At 44.6% G+C, this 25,378-nt stretch overlaps 1 protein-coding gene across 3 annotated transcripts in view; it reads right to left on the bottom strand.

The window, feature by feature from the left end:
• The window catches only part of PRDM6 (PR/SET domain 6), a 113,165-nt gene extending 88,053 nt beyond the window's left edge, over positions 1 to 25,112 (bottom strand). For 2 of the 3 annotated variants that reach the window (XM_059888182.1, XM_010807097.4), the window contains exons 1-3: positions 24,806 to 24,888; positions 23,692 to 24,283; positions 14,335 to 14,642 (exon numbers count right to left, since the gene is read on the bottom strand). In XM_059888182.1, the coding sequence (XP_059744165.1) occupies positions 14,335 to 14,642; positions 23,692 to 24,268 (885 nt within the window). In that variant the 5' untranslated portion in view covers positions 24,269 to 24,283; positions 24,806 to 24,888. 3 annotated transcript variants of the gene reach the window in all.
• Between the last annotated feature and the right edge of the window lie 266 nt (positions 25,113 to 25,378).

Raw genomic sequence — 25,378 nt, forward strand, 5'->3', positions numbered from 1 at the left:
GCAACACAAGGACACAGAATAGGAAGCAGTCCACTTAAAAAGAAGCAGCAGACAGAGGGAGGAGAGCTGGACTTGTAAGTACTGTCAGGGGCTGGCTGACGCTCCCCTTGGAGCATCCTTTCTCCCAACCTCTAACTCTTGAGCATTAACTATTTATGTCCCAGAGTCAAATTCCTCCTCCTTTCCCTGGTCTTCCCAGCAGGAACTTCTCCTTTCAAATAGCACTTTTTGGACACTGTTCTCAACTGGAATTACTCATGATATCTGTGCCATGCACAGCAGTTTCTCCATAAATGCACTTCTCTGAATGCTGGGGAGGTTAAATTTTCTGGGGATGATAAATGTGAAGTCCATGGTCCTGGAACATGGACTAAGTATGTTAGTCCTGGGCTAAGTATGCCAAGGGTCTGAGCTATGGGGTCTCTGGGAAGATAGCTGGGCTGCATTTGACAAACCAAAGCAGTGACCACCAGGGAGGGAGTGTTCCCAGCCAAGGCCAGAGGCAAAGTCTGGGGTAGAGACTGGAGCCCTGTGTGATATGATGGGAGTTCAGGTCTGAGAGCGGGAGGGGGCAGGAGACATAGCTATAGACTGCTGCTGCTGCTGCTAAGTCGAGTCAGTCGTGTCCGACTCTCTGTGACCCCATAGACGGCAGCCCATCAGGCTCCCCCTGTCCCTGGGATTCTCCAGACAAGAACACTGGAGTGGGTTGCCATTTCCTTCTCCAATGCATGAAAGTGAAGTCGCTCAGCTGTGTCTGACTCTTAGTGACCCCATGGACTGCAGCCCACCAGGCTCCTCCATCCATGAGATTTTCCAGGCAAGAGTACTGGAGTGGGGTGCCACAAAAACTCTGCACCCCACACCCTCTGGAAACCCTACCTTGACTACCTAAACCTTGGGCGAGTTACTTCTCCTTCATCTGAAAAATACTGTAATAGTCTTTACCTTATTGGGTGATTCTGAGGGCTAATTAAGATAGTTCCTATAAAGCTCCTAGCAGAACGCCTCGCACAGTCTCAGCTTAAATGTATTAGCTCTTAGTACTGTGGTCAGATCAACAGTGTTTCCAGTGTCAGATCATGACCCCCTTACTTTTTACAGAAGTAGACTCTAAAAGTGGATCTTAGCACCAACTGCAGCTTGTGTCTAAGATGTCCCACTGCAATTTTTAATACCTTGTTTATAAAAGTGTCACAGATAAGATTTGTTTAGACATTTTAGTACTGTCAAATGAGTCACAAAGTTCAAGAATAAAAAGAAATCTTCTTTTATTTGTTATTAGCAACAGAGGATATTTGGCTTTCAGTAATGGATATTTCTGGCCAGAAGCTAGGATACAATTTAGGATTCATATTTAGACTGATTATTTTTTTTACAAAATAATTTGTATGCACCATTAACTTTTACTTGAGTGATCCTCCAGTTTGTTCATATAAAAACTCCAACTCTAAAAAATAGAAAAAGATCAACAGTGCTTATTAAGTGCCTTGTATGTGCCAGATACTCTGTTAGTTGCCAGGAATAAAAATATTTTAAAAAGCTATTACAGGGACTTCCCTGGCAGTCCAGTGGTCAAGACTTTCCCTTTGAAGGCAGGGGGTGCAGGTTTGATCCCTGGTCAGGGAGATGAGATCCCACATGCCTCACAGCCAAGAAACCAAAACATAAAAACAGAAGCAATATTGTAAAAAAAAGTCAATAAAGATTTTAAAAATAGTCCACATCAAAAAAAAAAAAATCTTAAAAAAAAAGCCATTATAGTAACTCCAAAATGTTGGGCTCATAGGTCAAACAGGACAACCAGAGCACTGTAAGTTAGGAATGCTGCTGCTGCTGCTAAGTCGCTTCAGTCGTGTCCGACTCTGTGCGACCCCACAGACAGCAGCCCACCAGGCTCCCCGTCCCTGGGATTCTCCAGGCAAGAACACTGGAGTGGGTTGCCATTTCCTTCTCCAATGCATGAAAGTGAAAAGTGAAAGTGAAGTCACTCTGTTGTGTCCAACTCTTTGCGACCCCATGGACTGCAGCCTACCAGGTTCCTCCATCCATGGGATTTTCTAGGCAAGAGTACTGGAGTGGGGTGCCATAAGGAGATACTTATTTGAGGAGATGTGAGGTGAGGATGATTAGTGAACTCATTTTGAAACAATCTGGATATCTAAATGGAAACTTCCCACAGACAAGTGAGGATAGACAATCCAAGAGAGATGAGTGTGGGAAGTGGCACCATTTGAAACAACAAGAGCAGGTAAGCTCTGATCAGAATACAGGCTGCATGCTCCCTCAACCGGCAGAAATGCAAACCTGAAGAAGACCGAAAACAACCAGCACATTTGCAGATAAAGTTGGCTGCAAACTGCAAATATTATGCAAGCATATGGCCTCTCTCTATGATCTTGGATGCACAGAAGGGGCTGGCAGGAGAAACAGAAAGGACAGTGCCATTGGATGTAGCACTGGTAAGAGCCAAGGGAGGGAAGGTATCTGCTTGCAGTCACATAGCTGAGACCCAGTGAGAGCTGGAACTCAGGACCTGTGAACCTACCGAACGCCTTTCAGCAGGCCACCTCCTCCTGAAGCACACTCTGATTGCTGAGGTGCTAATTATACACTGCAGTCGGCATGCTGTGGAGAGCCTTCTCCTTTTTGGCTGCTTCCTTATACCTGGTCAGGTGGACTTCAGAAAGACAGAAAAGATGAAAATCAGGGAAGTCCATTTTCCTGTCTGTTGAAGTGAGGTGAAAGTTGCTCAGTCATGTCTGACTCTTTGCGACCCCATCGACTATACAGTCCATAATTCTCCAGGCCAGAATACCGGAGTGGGTAGCGTTCCCTTCTCCAGGGGATTTTCCCAAAACCAGGGATCAAACCAGGGTCTCCTGCACTGCAGGCAGATTCTTTACCAGCTGAGCTACCAGGGTTGTCTGTTAGTAGCTCTGTAATATTTATATCTTTTTTTTAATCTATCTACTTATCTATCTATTTTGGGGGTGGGTGGTAAGGGAGAAGAATGGAAATGCCCATAGATTAGCCAAGGTGTAGCAGAAATGAAAGCAAGGGTAAGACTAGAATTCACACAGGAACAGATGAGACCAGGTATGGAAGGGAAGCTGAAGAGATACTGGATTTGCTCAAGAGCAGCCAAGACAAAGAAGGAAGCAGAAAGGGAAGTGGACAACCAAGGAGTAAGGCAGAGAAAGGTAGAGCCTGGCATTTCATTTCTTCAAGTGTAGTCCCAGCACCACATTAGACACTGGTTCAGAAAATAGGTTCCTAAGTCCTTCTGCAGGACTGAATCAGAATCTTTGGGGAGCAGGTTCCCAGACTGAACTTTGCTGAGCTCCCTGTACCTGGAGATTCTTATGGATGTTACAGTTTAATAATCAGTGAGCTAGAAGAAAAATCACTGGAAATAGAGTTATTTTTCCTTTCTTATTATGGTAAAATGCACATGTTATAAAAGTTACCATAGTTTAGTAGAGTGAAGAATATCCACTATGTCGTACAATCAATTTCCAGAACTTTTTCATCTTTCAAAACTGAAACTTTACACCCATGATGGATTATCTGTTTAGTGGCTTTGCTAAAGCTCTGCTAGCTAGTCTAGCTTTGGAGCTGATATCAGCCCATGGAGCACAGATACAATCACAGGCATTCAGGTTTATGCGCAAGGTATAAGCTAAGTGAAAAGTGCCAAAGTGAAGTCGTTCAGTCGTGTCCGACTCTTTGCGACCCCATGGACTGTAGCCCACCAGGCTCCTCTGTCCATGGGATTCTCCAGGCAAGAGTAGTGGAGTGCGTTGCCATTTCCTTCTCCAAGGTCTAAGCTGGTGCTTGTCAAATAGTTTGACTATCACCTTCATTGGATTACCAAAGGAAAAACTCCAGATACCATAAAAGACATGGTTAGTATTCAGTAAACATATGTTAGAAAAAATACAAATTTCAGAGTAGTTTTTGCTCTCCAGGACATGTTTCAGCATTTATGCTTACTTTTTTCATTAAAACTTGTTCTGTCACTTGGAATTCTCGCTTTACATACATTTTATGGTTAACACTGACACATATTCAGGAGTTGTACAATGCACTATTATGTCAGTATTCACTGGTACACAAGCAGCTACACACACATTTTAATGGACAGTGGCAAAGGTGCCATGATGTTGACTTGCTGCTATTTAATATTTATTGACAAATCACAATACGCTGGGCACGGAGATGTTTTTCTATTCAGAATTCAGTATGTGGGGGCACACCTACCTAACAACTTGCTCCTGATCAGAGTCAAAACACCTTCAGGTTTAGGGCCCTTTGTGATTTTACTGAGTCCATCCCCTTCCACATCAGGAGTCAATTCTCAGTTGTGAGAAGTGAATCACACATGCTCAGTCGCATCCAACTCCGTGCAACCCCGCGGACTGCAGCCCGCCAAGCTCCTCTGTCCATGCAATTCTCCAGGCAAGAAGTGGGAGTGGGTTGCCACTTCCTTCTCCAGGGGATCTTCCCCACCCAGGGATCAAAACCACGGCTCTTGTGTCTCCTGCACTGGCAAGCGTGTTCTTTACCATTGCATCCCCAGGGAAGTCCCCCACACTGTATGGTATCCCTTTAACACATAATCCTTTGTTACCTGAGAGCAGTGCTAAATAAATTTGTATTTAAATATTTTTTAAGCCTGATTTTATAGTAATTAAATCCAAGCTATGTATCATGGTCTACCATGTACAATCTTTTGGTTTAACAAATAACGTGATTCTTTATAACTCTATGCAGAGTCCACTAGTCTTAAAAAGTATTGTTAAAACCCTAACTGAAAAGAGAAAGATCTCTTTTATTACACAAAAATCACAAATATTGCCCGTCTAATTTGCATAGTAGTCAAATATGGCTCTTTTTTCCATATGGAGAAATAAGAGATACAAAGAAATTAAGTATGTTCCCTGAAGTCTCATATACAGCTACATAAATATAGTATTATTACTTAGAAAAGCATTTCAAAGAGATCCGATTCTTTTTTGTTAACACCTTGATCTATTAAAAGAAATAAATTTTTTTCCTTCTTCCTGAGGACCATTAAAATCTTCCTTTAGATCCCAGAAAAGCTCTGGTCTTATTAAGATGGGCTATCAAACATATGAATATACCAGTAGAAATGCATCTATAGTATCAGTGGGGTCTACAGATTGAAATTTCCCACCAGGAAAGATACAGAGATCAGAGGATGGAACTAGACACAAAATCTATTCATGGGTGAGCCAAATTTAAACATCTGCAGGAACTTCCATGAAAATAGTGTCATTAGTTGCTGCTTTAAAAATGTGTTTTGTGGTATTAAGGAAATAACGTATCTTTACTCAAACTGTGATTCAATGTATATACAATGCATACACAAACAAATGTATATTATATCACATTATATAATTATCTCTCAAAAGGCTATTATAAAAATCATCATTAATGGCTACCTTTAGTTTATACTTTTATAGTTTAAATTTCTTATGATAAAAATTATTTTTAATAGAAAAGCTCATTTCTACTAAAGTTTTATAATTAATTTTTTTTTTGTAGATTACCCAGGCCAAATTTTAAATTGCAATTAATCTTAATAAATTGAAATTAAGTGCTTTCCTCAATAGACCAATACTTTTCAGGATTCTCTGCCCCAGGAACTATTTGTGCATTTCGCATATCAAAAATGAATTTGAATATTAGTCTGGGACAAACACAACAGGTTCTAAAAACATTACACTCTAACATATAATTTATTTATGGGTTATCTACCATTTTGGAGTTTGCAAGCATATCTCAGAATTTAGTACTGCTGCTTTTGCACTAAACATGAATATTCCCAAGTGTGCTAACAACACTTAAGGCCCCAGTGCTTTACAAGATACCGAAAACATGACTTGATTACATTTAATTTGATTCCAATTAAAAAGCACTTAAGAACTTTCTAGTGAATTAGATTATACTGAATGTTTCTATAGACGACACTTCATTATCTGAGGCAGCTTTAATTTAAAATGATCACAGAGAGGGAAAAATACTGTTCATTTTAATAAAATGGGCTTAATCCCATATCATTATTTGACAAACATGTGCATGAGGTGTTGGTTTATCAAATGAATGTGCAAAGGGACAAGCAAAAACATCTATAAAACCGAGTGCCTCATTCAAAGATCTCCCAAGACAGATCTAGTGACACGGCCTCTAATTCTTAACAGAAACCAGAATACTGTGTAGAGAAATATTTAAATAAAAATGAAGAGATCATATCAAGACACAGTACTGAAAACACTGCCTTTTGTACTGAATTTTTAAGCAGTGAATTTTACAACTAATTAAAAGTGAAAATGAACTTCTTATTTACAGTATTAAGTGACAGTACCTAAGTAAGTACAAAGTGTCCACAAGCCACAGGCCTTCCCACAACGTAACATCTTCACTTTAAAACAAGGAACTACCTCGAGATCAAATTATTATATATTCAAATCAGGACAAACTGAACAATTTTTTGCCTTCCCCACAGTGTTAAACAATTTTATAAAGTGTTATTCTTTTACAAACCCCAGTTTGTGTTAGAGTTCCAAAAGGGGAAAATTATGATTAAAAACAAAATGATTGAAAACAAATGGCTAAAGTTATTTTGTACTAAGCATAAACTGCACGGCTAGCTTTCATTGGACAGAGCTCTGCAGACACATTTGGCATGCCCATCTCTGATATTTCAGGAATCAAGACAACTCTGTGGTTTGTGGTTAGTGATTAAGCACCAAGTGAACTTCTGTGTGTTCATATATAGGAAAATCTGCAGCATTTTGAGTGTTTCGCACTTGTAACAATGTCTTTATTATACCTTCCAGAATTAACTGACCTAAAATCCAGTGACTCTACAATATATCTATTGGATAATTAGAACTCTAAGGACCAACACATAAAACACATTATTGACTTTAAGATCTTCAAAAAAATATTTACAGCTGCAATTTGCAAAAATTATTTTCATTTAAGTTGGCAACATCTCAAAATCTGTGCTGCTGATCTGAAGCATATCACGATTATTCATATCTTCCCCCCAACTCAGAATTAAAATATAAAAACAATGTAACAACCTTTAGAGCAACCTGGACCTACCTACTCTCACAGCCTAGGTGAGTCTCCTCTGAAGACAAATAAAAACTTCATAATTATAAGCTGCTTTGAAATCAGTCTGCCTGACCTTGAGATCAAGAACAGCAGAGGGGTGAGGAATAGTGACCTGGTTTAGTGACCAGTAGCTACAGATATCAGAGAATGTGCTTGTTGTCAATGATCAGTGCTGAAATCTGTCTATACCACACTGGAACAATCAATTTTGTAAATGATTGCAATAATCAAGGAAATTGCCTAATTTATAAATCCTTGCATACAGCATTTTAATGGATTCCTCCATTTTAATGCTGATGCCTTCTGAGCTCAATGAATTGTTGTCCAGGCTGTCATTACACAAAATGATAAAAACATTCGTCTGGTAGAGAAACCACATCTCATGGATATTCAGACCCTCAACCCATAATCACTCATTAGTGACTTCCATGAAAGTCTCACCCTGCTAAGCCCCAGGAAGAGTGGGCTTATTTATGTCTGTGCCTTGGTGGAAATTCCCTGGTACAGTTTGCAATTTGAACAAATTACCTTTCACTGAATTGTAACACACTGGATGTGTCTCCCAATTTTGACAGCCCCATATTTTAATGGTTTTTTCCTCTCTCTCCTTTCTAATGCTGGGACTTTTTTTTTTAACCACCCAACTCAGAGTCAGCAGGCTCCACCACTCTGAACTCCCAGATTGTGCAGCATATCAACACCAGGATGCTGGATGCTCTGTGGCAAATGGATGACACCCCAACCCTTACAGGTAAACCTACGGATCCTACCTGGAAACCCTGGCTGCACACTTAGCTCTTTCCCTAAGAGCACCACAAGGAGATTGCTCTTCTCAGTTAAACCTTGGTCAATTGATTCCAGCCAATAGTGTGCTGTCAGTACTTTACTTACTGCTCAATCTCACTAACCTGACATTTATGGTGCACTGATTGGCCTCTGTCAGTGGTGCTGGTTGTAAATTCACTTTGAAAAGCTTTGTGTTAACAGCCTTCAACCAGGCTCCAAGAAGAGTACGAACAGGCAGCCTGACAATTGCTCGACCTCCTGCCCTTATTACAGTGAGTAAATCAGGGTTTGAGCCATTAGGCTGGAGCCTGGGGCCTACACAAAAAGGATTGACATGACGAAAGGTCAACCTCTGTCACACATGTGTAACAATTTGGATAATGGAATTCTGTAACTTATCTGAGTGAGGTGGCAAATGCTTACAAGGAAAAGTATATTCTGCTCTGGCTGCTCTGGCTTTTATGCTAAGTAGTTATACCAGAGTCTGTATTTCTTGTGTAAATACACAAGGAATGTCTGAACTCACGAAATCTGGGAGTATATATGAGTCTAAAAAAGAAAGAAAGAAAGAAGGGGGAGCAAGGCGGTCTCATAGTGGTTTCATGCACTGCATTTTTTTTAGAATGGCCAAACACCAAAGTATCACATCTACCCTCTGAGAAAAGAGGATTTTGATACTGTAGACACGATCTCTCAGCTGAGTAAAAGATAAGATTTTCATATTCAACCAAAATTTTTTAAAACTCACAACATTATACAACAACTATAAATGGTTTCTGGGTAACACAATAGATTTCCCTGAATAAGTAAAACTGCCTTAATTGACACATAAAATTAAAAGGCTCCCCTGCAGGTTTCTCTGATGCAGTGTTACCTAAATCACATTTTCATCAAATCACTTGCTGCCACAGAGTGACTGGGGAGAGCAGATTTCATCTGTCCAGTAACCTCCGCAATTCTGATTTTAATTTCCATTCTCTATTTTAATCTCCATTCTCTATTTTTCCCAGCGTGGGAAAAAAAATCATACAATGTAAGAAAATATGCAGTGAACCACAAAAAACTTAGGAATTATTTTCTTCATGTGGACAAAATGCTATCAAAAGAAGCAATCTATAAACAATAGATAAACTGAACTGACTGATCAGAAAAGCAGTCCTTCAGATATAGAATACATCATTCTTTATAAAGCATTTGCAACTAAAAAAGTAAAACACTGTAGAGTCACATGTATATTTGGATTAAACTTCACTAACATGAGAATTTCCAAATGGCTGTTATAATTTTTTTTAACAGAGTCATTTTTGAACTTAGAAACCAAGGGTGGCATTTGGTACATAAACCAAGAGTATTGGGACTTTATATGACCTTTTCAAAGCCAGCTTTAAGTACTAAGTTTTTATTTTTAACACAATGCTGGAAACCATTCCAAGAGGCGGCAGATGGTTTTACAGTTTATGTAAAACTACAAAATGCTCACACTCGATCAAATGGGCACCACTATAAAAGACATCTTCAAATCAAATGAGGCAAAGTCAACGAGATACACCAGCTGTTCCTCTGCATAATTAAAAACATAATAGTAACATTACTATGATTTGTTTTGAAGGAGAATATTTGGATTTCATGAAGTCAATACGTTCAAAACTGAAATGACAGTCTGCTATATTAAATGATAAATTGCTGAGAAACATAACTTTTACTTCAATACAGCTGTGATAGCTATATAATCCTGTCCCCTGGTACTTTGGTGAATCAGACCAAAATGAACCCATGTCTATAGAGCAAAATATGGAATATACAGTTACAGTACAATCACTGGAAAAAATTTAAATAATTTTAATTGAATTTTTAAATTACTTTTATTCAATTTAAAATTATTCTTTTCAAGTGACTTTTTTACTATCTAAATATATACAAATGTGTACAGTACTACATATGGAACTGGGTCACTTATTAAAACATACATAATACATTTAAAATATGAGATCAATTCATTTCCTTCTAGTACCAATTACCTGTGATGGCTTTGAAATATAAACATTTAGTTGCATGCAATATATTTTTAATATTGGTTTTCATTAATGTCTTTTGACCTAAGCTAAATAGTAATGATGAAAAATAGACTATTTGCTTCAAAGTAGACCTCTTATTAAATCTAAAATATTATGGCACAAAATCAAACCACAAAAAGGACCACTGTATATTATCCCCCTTGATTTTCTGAAGAAAAATAATTAAAGTCTCTACATAGTAAGAATGAAAATAAGACACCCAAATTAACCTAGGCAAAGAGAAATTCTATAAAATTAACTCCAAAGTATTGCAGAGTACTCCAAGTTAGTGTAATTTCTAATACCTTGACTGTTATCCTAACAGGTTACTACATTATTTCAATTAACAGAGTAACTTTTCTAGGGTGAAAATAAGTGCAATTTATTTTGTCAATGTTGTTAAAACTTGTCAGATCAGACTTTGAGTTGAAAGGCCTGAGTAATTCTAACCTATCTTAAACTGTAACTTTATTTTAAACTTCCGTATTTTCTTCCAGTAGAATTTAAAGTATACACTGTGTACATTCCTCAGGTCCAGTCATATTAAATTCTGATGTTAAGCAGAAAGGAGAAACCATGTGTGGACTAGATTAATTTATCTCAAGGGAAAAGGGGCACATTAATAATGGAGATAATGTTTTCATAAATGTTGGAATTAAATGTGCCTTTTCACTTCTTTATTAGAAAACACATTAGGACAAAATTATCTCACTCTCATCACTAAGACCTAGTTGCTGAGAAAGACTATGTTTTCTTTGCAAAACATTTAGAAAGATTTTTCCCATTATGGCCAAATAGCTAGAAATATATCATGCATCCAAGTCTTGCTGGAATAAATGTATACAAGCAAGGCAAGTGATTATTTAATCTATCCAGTTATATTTCTATTTTAAGATATCTAAATTTACTATTTTTGTAAAATACATTAAAATTCTGATTCTAAAAGAAATTGGCCCCCCAAAATGATAAATTTGACTTTTAGCTTGTTAACCTCTTCAAGGCACACAAAAAAATTTTACCTTGGATTATTGCTAAAAAAGAAAAATTCTTAGAATTTCCCATGGTACCCCAAAGAGTCAAAACATAATGAAGGTAGTGGTATGATATTTAACTTTCATAAAATTATATTTTTATGAACCAGTATTATACCCAAAGAAAATATTAACTAAAAGATGACATCACACTTACAAACCAATCAAGCTCTTCATAGCTGATATACTTTAAATATTAAAAAAGAGTCATTTTTCTACAAGAAATAGAGCTTTCAAAAATTAAACAAAAGGAGTAACTAAGGTGAATCTGTTTCTGTAATAAGCCTTCATGTGTATAATAAAGTACAACCACACTAAAAACAACGAACTGTAAACTGAAACAAAAATCCATCATCTACTTGGAAACAGTGATGGGAAAAGATTAGCAGTCCATTTATTGTACTGAAATAAAGATAAGTAACCTTAGTAAGATCCATCAGGACCTGAGTATTGAACTCTAAATATAAAGACATTTCTTCATCAGCAAGGGACGAAAAAATGTGAGAAACGATTCCAGTTAACATTTACAATGCAATAGTCATGATTCAATTCTTTTAATTTTTTCAAGATCTGCTTTATGTCGATCTGTATTCTAGAAGATATCTTTAAAAGTATGTTTTCAAAATGGATAATTACTACATGAGTCATTAAACAATTATTGCCAAGAGTTTCTATAGACCTACAGTGTATTCCAATTACTGATTCTTTCTGATATAAAAAATATAGCAATTAAAAATTTTTTTTCACAATAAAATCTAGATTTGAAAGGAAAGACTAAAGCCTGAGGAACAATTCAACATTTAGAATTTTGTTATAAATGTAACTTAATCCAAATAGTCACATTTCATAAAAGTAATAAATCATAATGCTTAAAAATTAAAAATAAACTTATACTTCATATTTTAAAAAGTAATTATACTAGTAAAAATCTGAAACCTGTTAAAGTATTTCATCTTACAAATGGACATTGGCACTGTTACCTGACCTCAGCCAGTCACATTTTATATGATCTCCCAGAAGTCTGATACATTTTATGTGGTCACAGTTTTAATATTTCTTCAGTCCTGTAAAGGACTGTCATTATAACTATTCTTACAGATGATAAAAATAAACAGATTATGTCCTTTTTAGAAGTAGACCATTCGAGCATAAACCCAACAAGTATTATTTTTAAACACAGAACCAAGTCTATGCACCAATCCCCAACACACTCAACTCACATACCTCAAGCAACAGACAAAACTCACTCTATCTACCCAAGCATCACCACCAACAGCAAATGAAATTCCCTGGCCTCCACTGCAACAGAATTTTAACTTCATCAAGTACAAGTAAAGGTACAGAAAAAAGACTCCATAGTTTTCAATATTGATAAAAATCATCACATTCTACCTATAGAGTGGTTTCCTGCCAACATCTCAATCATTCAAAGCCTTTGAGGAAAACGAAAACCAACAATGACAATAAACTATGGGATTTTTTACATGATTGTGGCTTTGTCCCCAACACTCTAAAAATAGACAGGCACTGAACTCAAGGCATCAGAGGGCAATATAATAGCTCTCACTTTTAACACTTCAGATAGAATAAATCTGTACACTAAACAATTGCTTTACAATTTCCTCAGAAAAGTACTGGCAGACCTTCAACTGTATGGTACAGTGTTCCTAATAACACCACTGGAACATGAAAAGTGCCTGGAATTGTTTTGCAAACTTTAAACCACACTGGAGGTTACAACTAATTAGTCAGAAACAAAAACCAACTAGGAAACATTTCAGAACCAGATGCTTTATTTCCCACTTCTCAGTTTTTCCTACCCCAAAATGCTAATGTCTAACTTGCCTCAATGTATCAACCATTTTCTCCTGCCCCATTTCCCTATATAAAACTGTTTTTAAAAAAGCACTATTTAGTAACAGAAATATGTCTCTATGTTCCCCTCATTCAAGAATCCTAATCTGAAAGACTGAAAATGTAACTGTTTTCCAATAACAATTTAGGTGTGAATTGGAACCTGGGAGCCTGGGCCCAGTGCACCAGTGGAAACTGTATGGTACATAGCCCAACAGCCACCATCAAGTCATCTTGGGCTGTTTCTCTATGAGCTCATCGATTTAGCTCCTCCTCCATCAAAGGTGGCTCTGAAGACACAAGCCATAGTAGCCCACTGCCAACAGTCATATAAGTGTTCCGGAGACCAAGTCATTGTGCCGGCCAGAGAAGGTGCTCAGCAAAAATCTGAGCAGATTGTTGAATCCCATGAGTTTATTTAGTGACTAAAGGGCAGCTTGCAATGAAAACAGTCATCTTGCAGGATACTGAGCCAAGTGTGGGGTTCAGGCTGTTGCAGAAATGACCCGTTAATGGAGCCCTAAGGTCCATGCCAACTTGGCCCCTGGCATTTAAAAATGTTTACTTTCTGGCTAATCCTATTCCATTATATTCCCTGGTCTCGGTCAGATTTACATATCGCTTAAGGGTAAGACTTATGGCACCTTATTTTCACGAACAACTCTCCATGGTAGGAATATCCAAAATTGGTGGGGGTGTCTCTTTCAGAATGGACCTTGGTAATCAACTATGAAGCTCTGAGACAAATCTCAGGTTAATATTTTTCAAATACATTGTTGATTTTTAAGTAATAGCATCAGGTAAGACTGTACCGTTGAAGTTCTATCAATTGCGTTACACCGAACCACTTCAGAGTTTTCGTACAGTATGATTTTCTATCTGAACAATTGTACCTTTTCAGAGAAGAAGCAGAATTTGTGATTTCTGATTCACAATATAGTCTTGCTTTACTTTGGGCACTTTGAAAGTTGTGGAATGTGTTACAGTCTCTCACATTCGGTGTTTACCTAATTGTCTGTATTGGAGAAAATAAGCCTGACTCTCCTTCTTCCTGTTTATGCTTATGTTCCTTCTTGCCCAGTGGACAAACACAAAAACGTGTTGGAAGAGCTTAAAAATAGGACACAAAATTCGCCTAGTTCACATCCCAACGCCCAACCTCCTCTGTTATTTCCTCAGGTGTTTTCTCTTTTTCTCAAGATCAAGGGAGACCAAGGGTCAAATCTACAGCAGCTGGACTGGAAGCTTGTTAAGGTGATTCCATCTTCAGAAACCTGTAAGTCTGGGCTGCTTCCTGGCTGGGCTGCTATGGGCACCTCTTTCTCTGCAGGAGCTGCAAATACCAGATATTTGCATGACCAGAGAAATCGTGTCTCCACTGCCCTCTGGGGAACAAGGGAGGCTCTATATGGGCCTAGATTCTGCCCGGTGGCAAGGTCCTGGGTGGCCAGGAGACTTACCTCCCAGAGATGCTGCGTGTTCCTCACGGCTCCGGCCTGCACCTTTTCCGGGGGCAGGAGCACGCCCTGGAAGGGCCCGATCCAGGTGCCCTGCTGGATCCTCTGCGCCGCGCAGATGCCGTAGGCCAGGCCGGGCACGGTGCTGGTGCACAGGCACACCTCCCTGGGCAGGTCCCGCAGCCACTCGGGTAGCTCCGGCGGGGGCGCGGCGGCCGCGGCGCTGCTGGTGCCCACGAGCCGGCGCAGCGAGTGCAGCGGCCCGTGCATGGGGCACTCGCCGTTGCGGTTGTCCGCGCACATGTCGCAACCTGCCGGAGACACGCGAGAGGGAGGGGAGGAAAGGGAGAGGGTTAACCCCTGGTAAACCCCGAGACAACAAGCCTCCCCGCCCGGGTGAGCCACCTGCGAGGGAGGTGACGCCGCGAGGGCGCCGAGGCCACTGGGAGCAGGGGGAGAGGTGGACTAGACGCTCTCCCTTGGAATTCACCGTGCCAAACCCGCCTGGTACCGGTCGAGACCCCGCGCGCCCTCCACAAGCCTCCGGAGCCGTCTTCCAGCCTTCGGATGGCGTCGTCGTCTCCAAGGAACCGACGGGACAGCTGGCGGCTTCTCCTCCCGGCCTCTGCCCCGCTTCCCTCCCTATTCTCCTTCTCACCCTCTTCTCTACTCTCGCTCTGCGTCGTGTTTCGAGGTGTGTTTATCATTGTACCAGGAGGAAAGTGTCTCTCGACCCATCTGGAATCGCGGAGAGATTCTACCTTGGTGGAATCTTGGCTATGTTTGGTTTTCCTTTCTTTACGAAGAGATTTTCAAAATCACCAGAGCAGGCGGGCGACCCTACCCGCCACCCCCGGGTCCTCGATACACGCTCTGCTCCCGCGAGAAGGTCCATGCGAGGGGCGGAGCCGGCCGTGGCCCCGTGGAGCCGCAGTCCCACACCCCAGCCACAGAGGGCGCCCTGGCGCGGTGTCCCCGGCTCTGCTGGAGCCGGTGGGAGACAGGGGGGATGCTCTGGCGGGTTTGGGGTGCCCTGTGCTTGCGTGCAAGCTCTTCTCCAAAGCCCCCCCCCCGAGAAAAAAACAAACAGCAAATGTAATGATCAAAATAATGGGTCTTTAATGATGAAGATAAAGTTTCCTTGGAGAGGGCCCCAAATCCCTCCCAGACGGTTAATACCGAGGCTAAATGCGATTTTTTTTCCTTACGTTATAAACTAAGTGAGAGCTTTAGTGAAGCTTTCAGAGCAGCCGGCGCATGAGGGGACCACCCTTCTCCCAACCCCCTCCCCCAACACCCGCGGCCTCACACACACACACACCACACCCTCTGGGGCGGCCGGCCGTGAACGCCCGGTATCCCTCGACTCAAACCCGGCAGGAACAGGCCCGGCAGCCGCGGGAAGCAGGCCTGCGGCGACCATGCTGTCGGATCGCAGCGCCCTCCGGGTTATTAATGGGCCTGGCGGAGCCGCCGTGTCTGCGCCCCGGCTCGGCGGACCTGCCTCTGGGACGCGGTCTCGGCGCCCGCCGACGACACCGGCCTCTCTGGCCCAGCCTCCCTGGGGAGCCGCGGCGCCCCTGAGCAGCAGAGCCCTGTGGCACTGGGCCTGATGTAGGGCGAGCCCCGACTGGCAGAAATGGCAAGAGCTGGGCACCAGCGGATGCGCCAGCACTGGGCGACGGATCACCCTCTGGACACTTGTGCCCAGCCTTGATCACAGCCAGTCCTGGTGGATGGCCCTGGGTGTACTCTATCCATGCTAGAACAACTGAAATGCCCAAAGAACTCGTGACAAGTAAGTCATGGAGCAACCTTCGAGGAACATCTGATGGCAACCCAGCTTGGTGAGTGAGCCCCTGTTTTCCTCAATTGCTTCACAGTGAACTGAAGGTTGACTACCTGAGCATCCTATCTCAGTGAAGAAGGGCTCCAGCCCTCCATGCCCTCCCCTCAGCCGGCTCCTCCTACACTTCTCCCCAAAGAGCCCAGAGAATGAGGGGACCTTTGGAGCTTCTTGAGGGTGTCCCCAGGCCTCTCAAGTGGAACGCAGCAACCTCTTTCTGCAGGTAGTGAAGTGACCATGCCCCTTGGACTGCCGTCACACAAAGGACCCCTCTTTCAGCAACACAAACTAACCATCAAAACTGTGCCAGGCTATGCTTTTGACCCTGGGGCCTAGATGGAGGGAGGTACTCTCAACTCCTCCAGAATGTACTCATTTCTCACACCTTCTCAAGTTCCTGATTGTGAAAACAAAAACTTTAAGAGGAAGAGGGCATGGAAAGAAAGACAATAAAAACTCACAATTACCAATTGCCTACTATGTGCCAGGCACCCATCTTCAACCAAACAGCCACTATATTATTGTAATATCACGATTCCAATTTTGCAGATGAGGCAAGTGAGGCTTTATGAGCAATCTAACTTAACCAAGGACCAGAAACTTAGAAAGGGGCAGATAAAGATTCACCAGCAGGTCCACCTGACTCTAAAAGCCTCCAAATCTAGAGATCTAAGATTAAGGAAAGCCAGGAGAATTTTATATTCAAACTTATAACTCAGTCAATAGAATTGAAATATTTCACTGAATTCACTATTTGGCAGCAGGGGGGTGGGGGTGCTACAAAACTGTTGTAGCATGATGGAATTAAACAGATTTCTCCCTTTTCCACACTCTGGGGTTTGGGGAGTTTAACTTAGGATGATTTGAAAAGTAAGATGATAATGTCCATAATTTTGAATTTTAGTGCCTAACTTCAGAAATGGCCTTTCAGCACCTTAGCAAAAATAGCTTAAAACAAATGACAATAAGCAAAGGCAATATGCCCGTAAAAGTAAAAATAAATCACCCCAGGGATTTGATTAACAGACCTTTCCTTTCTAGTTGGCTCAATGAAACAAAGTGTGAGAAGAAAGAGCATTTGGTATTCACTCCCTGACAGTCCATACCAGAGATTCTGTCAACCTACAAGATAACCACAACCTGTAACATCATACCAACTACATCAGCAATAAAATAAGGAGCAAAGGTGGCAACTTCAGCCACCACCCACACAGACAACAAGCATATTCCAGTTTTTTGTTATGCATGATAGAGCGTGTCTAGTCCTTTCTCAAAGATGTCCTCTAAAGCACTTCTTCAACTTAGGAACTTTCATTTGTCTCCGTGAAGTGTTAAAACAATAGTAGCACTCCGCAGAGTGACAAGCAGAGGCTCTGCCAATATGTAGAAGAATACTTGCAGAATAGGCAATCCCAGTCCACTGTCGTTAGTCCATCCAATAGAAGTTATCATCATTTATAAATGACTTCATGCTATTTCAAAATATTCCACCCCAAAAGCTGACCAATTACATCAAAATACATGTTAATCCTAACAATACTGTTTCTTAATACAAACAGCTTCTGTCACTGAAAATACGTGACTTCTGACTTATGTCTCAAGAGTCCCAAAGGAGCCTAAGAATGGCTAAAACAAGTAACTGATTACCTGGGGTTGACAAATGTGGCCCAAGTGGACAAACATTCTAGATAGCAAGCCACCAACACCTACATGAAAAGATTTGAGGGAGAAGTGGGCTAGATGCCTAAACTACATATAAAAAATACATAGGTATTATGTATATATAATACATGTTACAGCATTCTAGGCCAAACAATACATAATATGTCCACTTGTATTCATAAAGAAGAGGCAAACAAATGTTCCTACTGTCTCTTAGGATCGTGAGAGATAGTATACTCTCCAAGCAAGATATTTGGAAATGCCACTATAGCACTGGGGAATATGAGATCATGGTCTCTATCTTGAACAGATCTTTTAAAGCTCCTGTTTATTGGTCTCTGAATGAGGAGGAGGTATCACTAAGTTAAAGACTTGTTCACCCACTGACTTCAAAAGGCCAGACCAAGTGGAGTGAAGAACCGACTTTCACTCTTCGCTCCTTATCCTTCTGTACTGTTTGGATGTTTTTACAAGAGCACGTGGGGCTCCTGTAATTGAAAATGGATCTCTTTTAAGGCAAAAGGGGCAAAGGAGGCCAGAGTCCTCTGGTATCTCATTTCTCATTCTAGGAAACGTGAAATATACAGCGTTCCAGGGCCCTTCGACAGGCGCGTGTGGGCGCAGGCGGAGCGGGGCCCCTGGGGACGCGCCCGCCACGCTGGGCCTTCGCTCCCCAGAGCCTCCCCGCCGCTTTCTCCTGCCATCACGCGTGCTCGGGACAGGGAACCGGGGACCAGCTGAAAACCCTGCCTCCCCGCCCGGACCGTGGTAACTGCTGAGCTATAAATTCTCTGCGACCACCGCCGAGGTCGCCGCCCTCTGTCCTGAGGCCAAGCCCCGCGGGGCTGGCGCCCATCGATCCCTGCCCGGCGACGGCGACGCGGCCCCGGGAGTGCCGCCTGCTGGCAGCTCCGCCTGCTTCGTGGCAGGAGTGGGCCGGGGGGTGGCGCGGACCCTCAGGGTCGCCGAGGGGGTCAGCCGACAGGGGCCTGGGGCCGGTGGAGTGCAGAGGCCGGGAGTCTCCCGCACGTGGGTTCGACGCCCGATTCCAGCGCGCACTCTCCTCTCAGCCCTCTCCGCGCCCAGCCGCCGGCTGGCTGGGATGGTGATGGACCTTGAGCGGGGTGGACGCCGGGCCCCTCAACACTTAACCGGAATGTGGAAGTCCTCGCCCCCCTGGCTGCCAGCGAACGGCTTTCTTACAAGACCAGACGTGATCGCCACCACCCGCACTCTGGAGCTCCTACCACCCGCCCGGCCCCCTTCCTCCCCTGGGAAGGGGTCTTCTAGGCTTCCCGGAACCGGGACTAGGAGCGAGCGGATCCAGAGGCGAGGCAGGCCAGGGAGGGGAGCCGCCAAGCGTGGTCTCGGCCTCCGCGCGGTGGCCCAGCTCGCGGGGAGCCTTCTGCGGGACTCTTCCTAGGCGGGTTTAAAGCTTTCCCGGCGAATCAGAGCCGCGTCAGGCTTCCCCTGCTCGGCCTGGCTGCCGGCTTGGCCCTGGGACCAAGAGGGAGAGACAAAAGGGGGAGGGAAAGAAAGAGGAAATGTGATTTTTTTTTTTTTTTTTTTTTGTCTCCCGATGACTGTATTAATAAATTAAATGGGAGAGCCAGTGTGTGAGGGCGAGAGAATATTGCGCAGAGATAAACCTCACCGGCTCCTGCCCCTGCGAGGCCGCCATATACAATGCGAAGATGATGAATAGGAGGCGCAAGAGGAGATCGAAGCGGGTCTGGGCCGGCTCCACTCTCTCCTACAAAACTATAGGGCAATTAATTGTGGCTTGTCCCCTCATCCTTCATCTCCTGGTGGCACATATCGATGGAGATTACTGCTGATGGACCATTTTATCACCTTAAATAAACAGTCGCCACCTCTCCTAACCTCAATCTAATATATGGCTCTATGCTCAGTTTCAGAGCACTAGATAACGGATGATGTAAAATAGCTAAATCATGTGTGTTCCGGGATGGGGCTTGGGCCTGCACACAAAAAGACAGCAAAAGAGAACGACACAAAAGCCCACACACTGACGCCGAGCCGCCTCCCTCCCACCGAGGACCGGGTCTGAAATCTAAGTCGCTCGAGGGCCATTGACAGTGAGGCCATCACAGCGAGTGTGTCTTGGTGTCAGGAAAATCCCACTGGTTGGGTTACTGGGCTCGGGAGCTTCCCAAACAGGACCTGCGTTTTCCAACTGGGTGGGAAGAGATTAGGGAAGGTCAGAAAACACTCACTCTCCTTTTATCTCTTCGCCCTGACCTCTCAACTAAACAAACCCCAGCTTTCCTTCTCCCTCCAGTATCTCTCCCCAAACCCTCGGAAAGGATGGCGCTACCAACAGGGGAGCCTCAACTCAACAGGGGCCCCAACTCCTACACCTGTGCTCCAGCCAGTGCTGTTCCCAGCGCTGTTCCTTGCACAACAGGGCTACCCGAAATATCTGAAGAGAGAGAGACCTCCTGCTGGGGAAGTTGCGGAATGCCCCGACTCAATTCTCCGCAGAGAGACCCGGGACAGGCTTAACCCCCACCTCTCTCCCAGGTAGAAAGGAGGATGATCTTAATCAAAAATTAAAAAGATATGAAGAGCAAAGTGGCTCGGCCAGCCGTTTCTGAACAACCACAAGCATTCAGCGCGCCGCTTGGCTGCTGCTCAATACCTTCCAAGAAAAGTGACAGGGTCTCAAACGCACTGAGCTCCCAGAATCCAAGAAGAGGCTGCCGCTGCAACAGAGCCTGACGGAATCAATGGCGTCAAGCAAATTGTCAGCGAATGAGGGCAGTAATACAGGAAGAGGACGGAAGATCCCCCATCTCCCATTTACCTTACACAAGTCCCACCTGACTTTAAACAGATGCAAGAAGAGGCAACTAAGCATTGAGAGGTTCAGTGGAAAGTGTACTTCAATTATAGAATAACTTCATACACAGAGTTAGATATATACTAGAAGAGCTCACCGGGCTAGGCTGTATAGTTTCTGCTGTTTTTCAGTCTTTTTATGTGTGAAACAGAGCTGCAACACCCTTCACTATGCCTTCCCTATGGCAGTTCTCATAGATGCCAATACAGTTTCAAGTGAAAGGAGTGCTACTGATGGATTCGCAGGAGTTACTGCGTTGGTGATCCCAGGCAAGTAACTCTTCTAAAGGGAAAAGACAAGTCTAGAGGCACCTTTGCCTTGTAAAAAAAAAAAAAAAACAAAGACAAAACGACTCAATACCCTTTTACATACAAAGTAATAAAAACGACGCAATGCTGAGTGGTCACTTCACAGAATTCTTTTAGAGGGAAAGGGCAATAGACTAAAAGGAAAACTACAAAGATCTGTGCATGATAAATTAATAGGTGATTCCCTTCTGTCCATCTCTCACCCCACCCCCACCCACATACAACCTGGGAATGGGGTGAAACTGTTTTTCACCATCTTTCAAGTGATATATCAACTTCCCCTGCCAAGTAAAAAAAAGTTTCCCACTCTATGCATTTCTGATGTGTTTTGATCCTCTAGTTAGATTAAACTCAATTGCTTCTCACTTTGTCTTTGTAAAACACATCTCCTGGTTTCAAATGAGTGCTTACTCTTGCCCAGAGAAGTTCCTGGAAGCATGGCACACCTGGTCTCCTGGCATGACACAGCCACCCACCTCAGCTTTCTATTTTCTTTCTCAATTGCCTTTTAATTAGAGAGCAACATGAAGTGTAACTCTAATAGGGGAATCTGACTTCCTTTCTTTCCTGTCTTTGCCTCTGCACTTTGCCCACTGGAGCAGTCCAGTCCACTCAAAAGGAGATATCAGAATATTAACACAATAGGAATAACTTAAATAAATTACAATTCATTTCCTCCAACCAGGAAAAATGGTACCGAGACAATAAACTGGTTTAACAGTCATATTATTAATTAGGACTCTGTCCCAGTTCTTTCTCTGATAAGTCCAGGTTTTTCTCTGATGAGAATGCATTAAACCTCAAGATTGCATTGTAAACACTATGGGGAGCTCAGCGTACAGACAGGGCTTTGGGGGTGCACTGCTGGTGTCTTTTCCAGCACTGACTTAATTCAGAAGAAAGTCTGCAAGTTTGATGAAGCACTCTCAGCCCACAGTGACTATACTTCACTGAAAGAAATACCTTTTTACTAAAGTATTAGCTTTTAATATTTTTTTATAGAAATGCTTTGAAAACAACACCATCAAGGAATTCAGTAGTCGATAAGTTTTTTTTGTTTTTTGTTTTTTTAAGTCCATTCAGACAACATAGCTTTGTAGCATTTTCTGGAACTCTGAAATACAAGAATTTCCTTAACTGCAGAACAAATTTGAATCGAAACCCTCATTGTAAACCCAATACTTTAGCCTCAGACCCTAGAAAGGAAAAAAGTAAATACAACTGCTCATCTTATTAACAATAATTATCTCCATTGAAACAATTATCTCCAACTATTATGAAAAGGTTAATACATCTCAATCACTAGGGTCATTCCCAGTGTTTTAAATCAAAGTAATAAATTTGGGAGTCCTTTCACTAACCAAAACCTGTAGTTATTTTGTTTTTACAACGAATTAAGAAGATTGCAGGTTAGTATACATTCTGTAAGAAGGGACATGATCAAAATAGAATGACCATACACATTTGTAAGCAACTTTGCTGACAGAGAAGCTAGGTGAAGGAATGAGATGAAGAAAGTAGCTGAGTGTTGCTCTTTCAAATCCTGAACTGCTTTCAGCCTCACTTTCTTAACCTGCTTTAATGTTCTCTCCTGGGGGTCTCTGGAAGTGTATTTGCAACTTATCCCAACACAGAAAGTGTAAACATAGCATAACTTCTGAAATGACCAAAAAGAATCGGATACAAAACATAAATAATACATTTTTGGTGCTCATTTAGAGTTTTACTTCAAAGCCTCAAAATGGAACTACACTTGTGATAAGGGTTTGAAATTGTGAATACAGGAAGGGACGCTAGAAGAAAACGGATGCTAATTTAGGCATTTTCCGTTTACGTGGGGACAAGAAGAATACGCTTCTTATACTAAATTACTATTACCCTCATTAAAAAAAAAAAAACAAAAAACAATGTGTGAGCCCACAAGCGTGGCTACGGACTGTAAATGTTTGCAGGATCAAGGTGCACGGAGAATGCGGGATCCGCAGGAAACGACTCTGGCCTGAAATCAGAAATGTTTTCTCACTAAGTAACTGCCATTTCTTTTTCTTTTCTTTCTTTCCTAAAATAAATAGTAAACTTAAGAATAATGCCTGCCTGCAGGGAGAGACTGATCCAGTGCCATCCAAAACTCCTACTAGAGGTTCGGCCAGCCAGCAGCTCCCGGCTGGTCCCCGGACAACCCCACGGTAGGAAAATGAACTGACACAGTTAACCCCAGAGGTAAGATAGAGAGGAGGAGAAATCAGCCCTGGAATCCACGCTCCCTAGAACCGCTGAGAGTTCCTGTCTTGTCCCTCCGAAGGCCAGATCAGGCCGGTCCCGGGACACTCCCATCGCGCGCTGCTAGAACCCGCCCGGCGCCGGGCGCAATATGCCGCGGCAGGGAGGCGATCTGTACTGCTCGGTCCGCGGGAAACCTGGGTTTAAAGACTCGGGACTGGGAAGCAGGGAATGAGAGTAGGGGGAAGAGGACACCCATGGGGGCCACCCCGCCATTCTAGCCGTTCTCCTTCCTTCTCTAATCCAGAAAACTTTGGTCACAGTGGTCAGGGAGGTGCAGGCCCGCGGTCCGGACAGCCAACCACCCGGGGTCCCCTTCATCTGATGCGCCTCCTGGACGGGCGCCCGCGCTCGACGGAGCCAGCTCCCCGAAAGAGAGCGCGCGGGCTGCTGCTACGTACGGTTGTTGGGGTCGCTGGTGTGCTGGTTGAGCGGGATGATCTCCATGCGCTGCTGGCCGTACAGGTAATAGTCCAGCTCCTCCGCGCTGCAGCGGAAGCGCGGGACACCCCGGCCGTCCCCGCCACTGCCTCCGCACTTGGAGGGCCCCGGGCCCGAGGTGGCGCCGAGGCACAGGTCCTTGGGGGGCAGAGGCTCCGCGGCGACGGTGGCCAGAGGCGCGAACACCGGCAGCTGCGCCACCGGCAGGGCCGAGAGACCGGCCAGCGCGGCGGCGGCGGCAGCGGCGGCAGCAGCAGCGCAGGAGGAGGCAGAGGAGGCCGAGGTGGAGGAGGAAGCCGGAGTGGACGAGGCGGAGGAGAGCGAGGCCGGCCGCGGCCGCAGGCTGTCTGGCTGGGGCTCAGCGCGCTCCGGTGGTGGCGGTGGCTGGAGAGGCTGTGGTGCGCCCAGGGGACCCGCGGCACCGCCGCCCTTGAGCGGGCCTCCGCCCCCGTGCGGGAAGAGTTGCTGCCAGTGTTGCAGATAAGCTGGGTCCACTTTGAGGAAGGCCGAGCCGCCGGGGTCTCCGGGCTTCAGCATGTCCAACGATTCAAGCTGGGGACAGAGGGCAAAGAGATGGGTGCGCGTGAGCCGGACTCAGGGCCTGGTGCGAGAGGGGAGGGGAGGACCTCAGCCAAGACCCTGGAGCGAAGAGTTTGAGTCCTTGGCTCCGCCGGCGGCAGCCGAGTTTGGCGGCTCCCTCTTCCCAACTCGGTTGGGGCGCAAAGTTTACTCTGAAGCCGCGGCGTCGCGCGGGGGTAGCTGTGTGCACCCTGCCTTGCCTCCCGGCCCGAGGCGCCCAGCGCCCACCCTGCGCTGTCGAAGCCCGGCGAGAGGGCGCTTCCCCGCGGAATTCCGCGGCAGGACTCAGCCCCCGCCCTCTGCCGGCGCTCGAAGCCGACCCGAGCCCGAGCCCGAGCCCGAGTGGCGCAGCGCCTGAGCCTGAGCCGCGCTGGCCTCCGGCGCCAGGAGGCGGGACAGTCTCGCCCCACCACCGCCCCCCCGCCCCCAGCGCGAGACCTCCAGCCTCCTATTTCCGCGGCCCAAGACCCTCAGCCCTAGACGAGCCACGCTTACCGGAAAACTCGGAGCTGCCTGGCGGGTTTGTGCGTGCGTGCGTGTGTCTGTCTTGGCGAGCGTGCAGGAGAGTATGTGCCCCCGGTACGCTACATGCCCCTGGGCAGCGCAGGAGCAAAGCGCTAGAGATCCGGCTCCCCGGGACCCTCCGGGGCCACAAGCCAGGGATGTGGTGGAGGCCTGCGGACGGCGTGAGAGCAGTTACTCCGAGTGCGGGAGTGCGGGGCGGTCCAAGGCGCCGGACCGAGCAGCGGCGGCGGGCTCTTAGCCGCTGCCGCGTCCCGGCTCCTCCGCTCCACGCTCTGGCAGCCTCCCGGCTGGACACGTGGGTTTTACGACAGCACAAAATACAAGTGTGTGTGCATGTGTGTGTGAGAGAGAGAAAGAGAGAGAGGAGAGATGGGGGTGGGGGGAGGCGGGAGGCAGGCCAGAAGAACCAAGGGGAGGGGAGAGGGAAGAAGGAAGTTCTAACTCGAGTGTATCCACACACAGATCTTGCGCCTCTCTCGCACAAATACCCCCTCTGCCCTCCCACCCCCCACTTTTTTTTTTTTTTTTTGGCGTGACGTCTCC

The sequence above is a fragment of the Bos taurus genome, chromosome 7 (genome assembly GCF_002263795.3).
Source record: "Bos taurus isolate L1 Dominette 01449 registration number 42190680 breed Hereford chromosome 7, ARS-UCD2.0, whole genome shotgun sequence".
NCBI lineage: Eukaryota > Metazoa > Chordata > Mammalia > Artiodactyla > Bovidae > Bos > Bos taurus.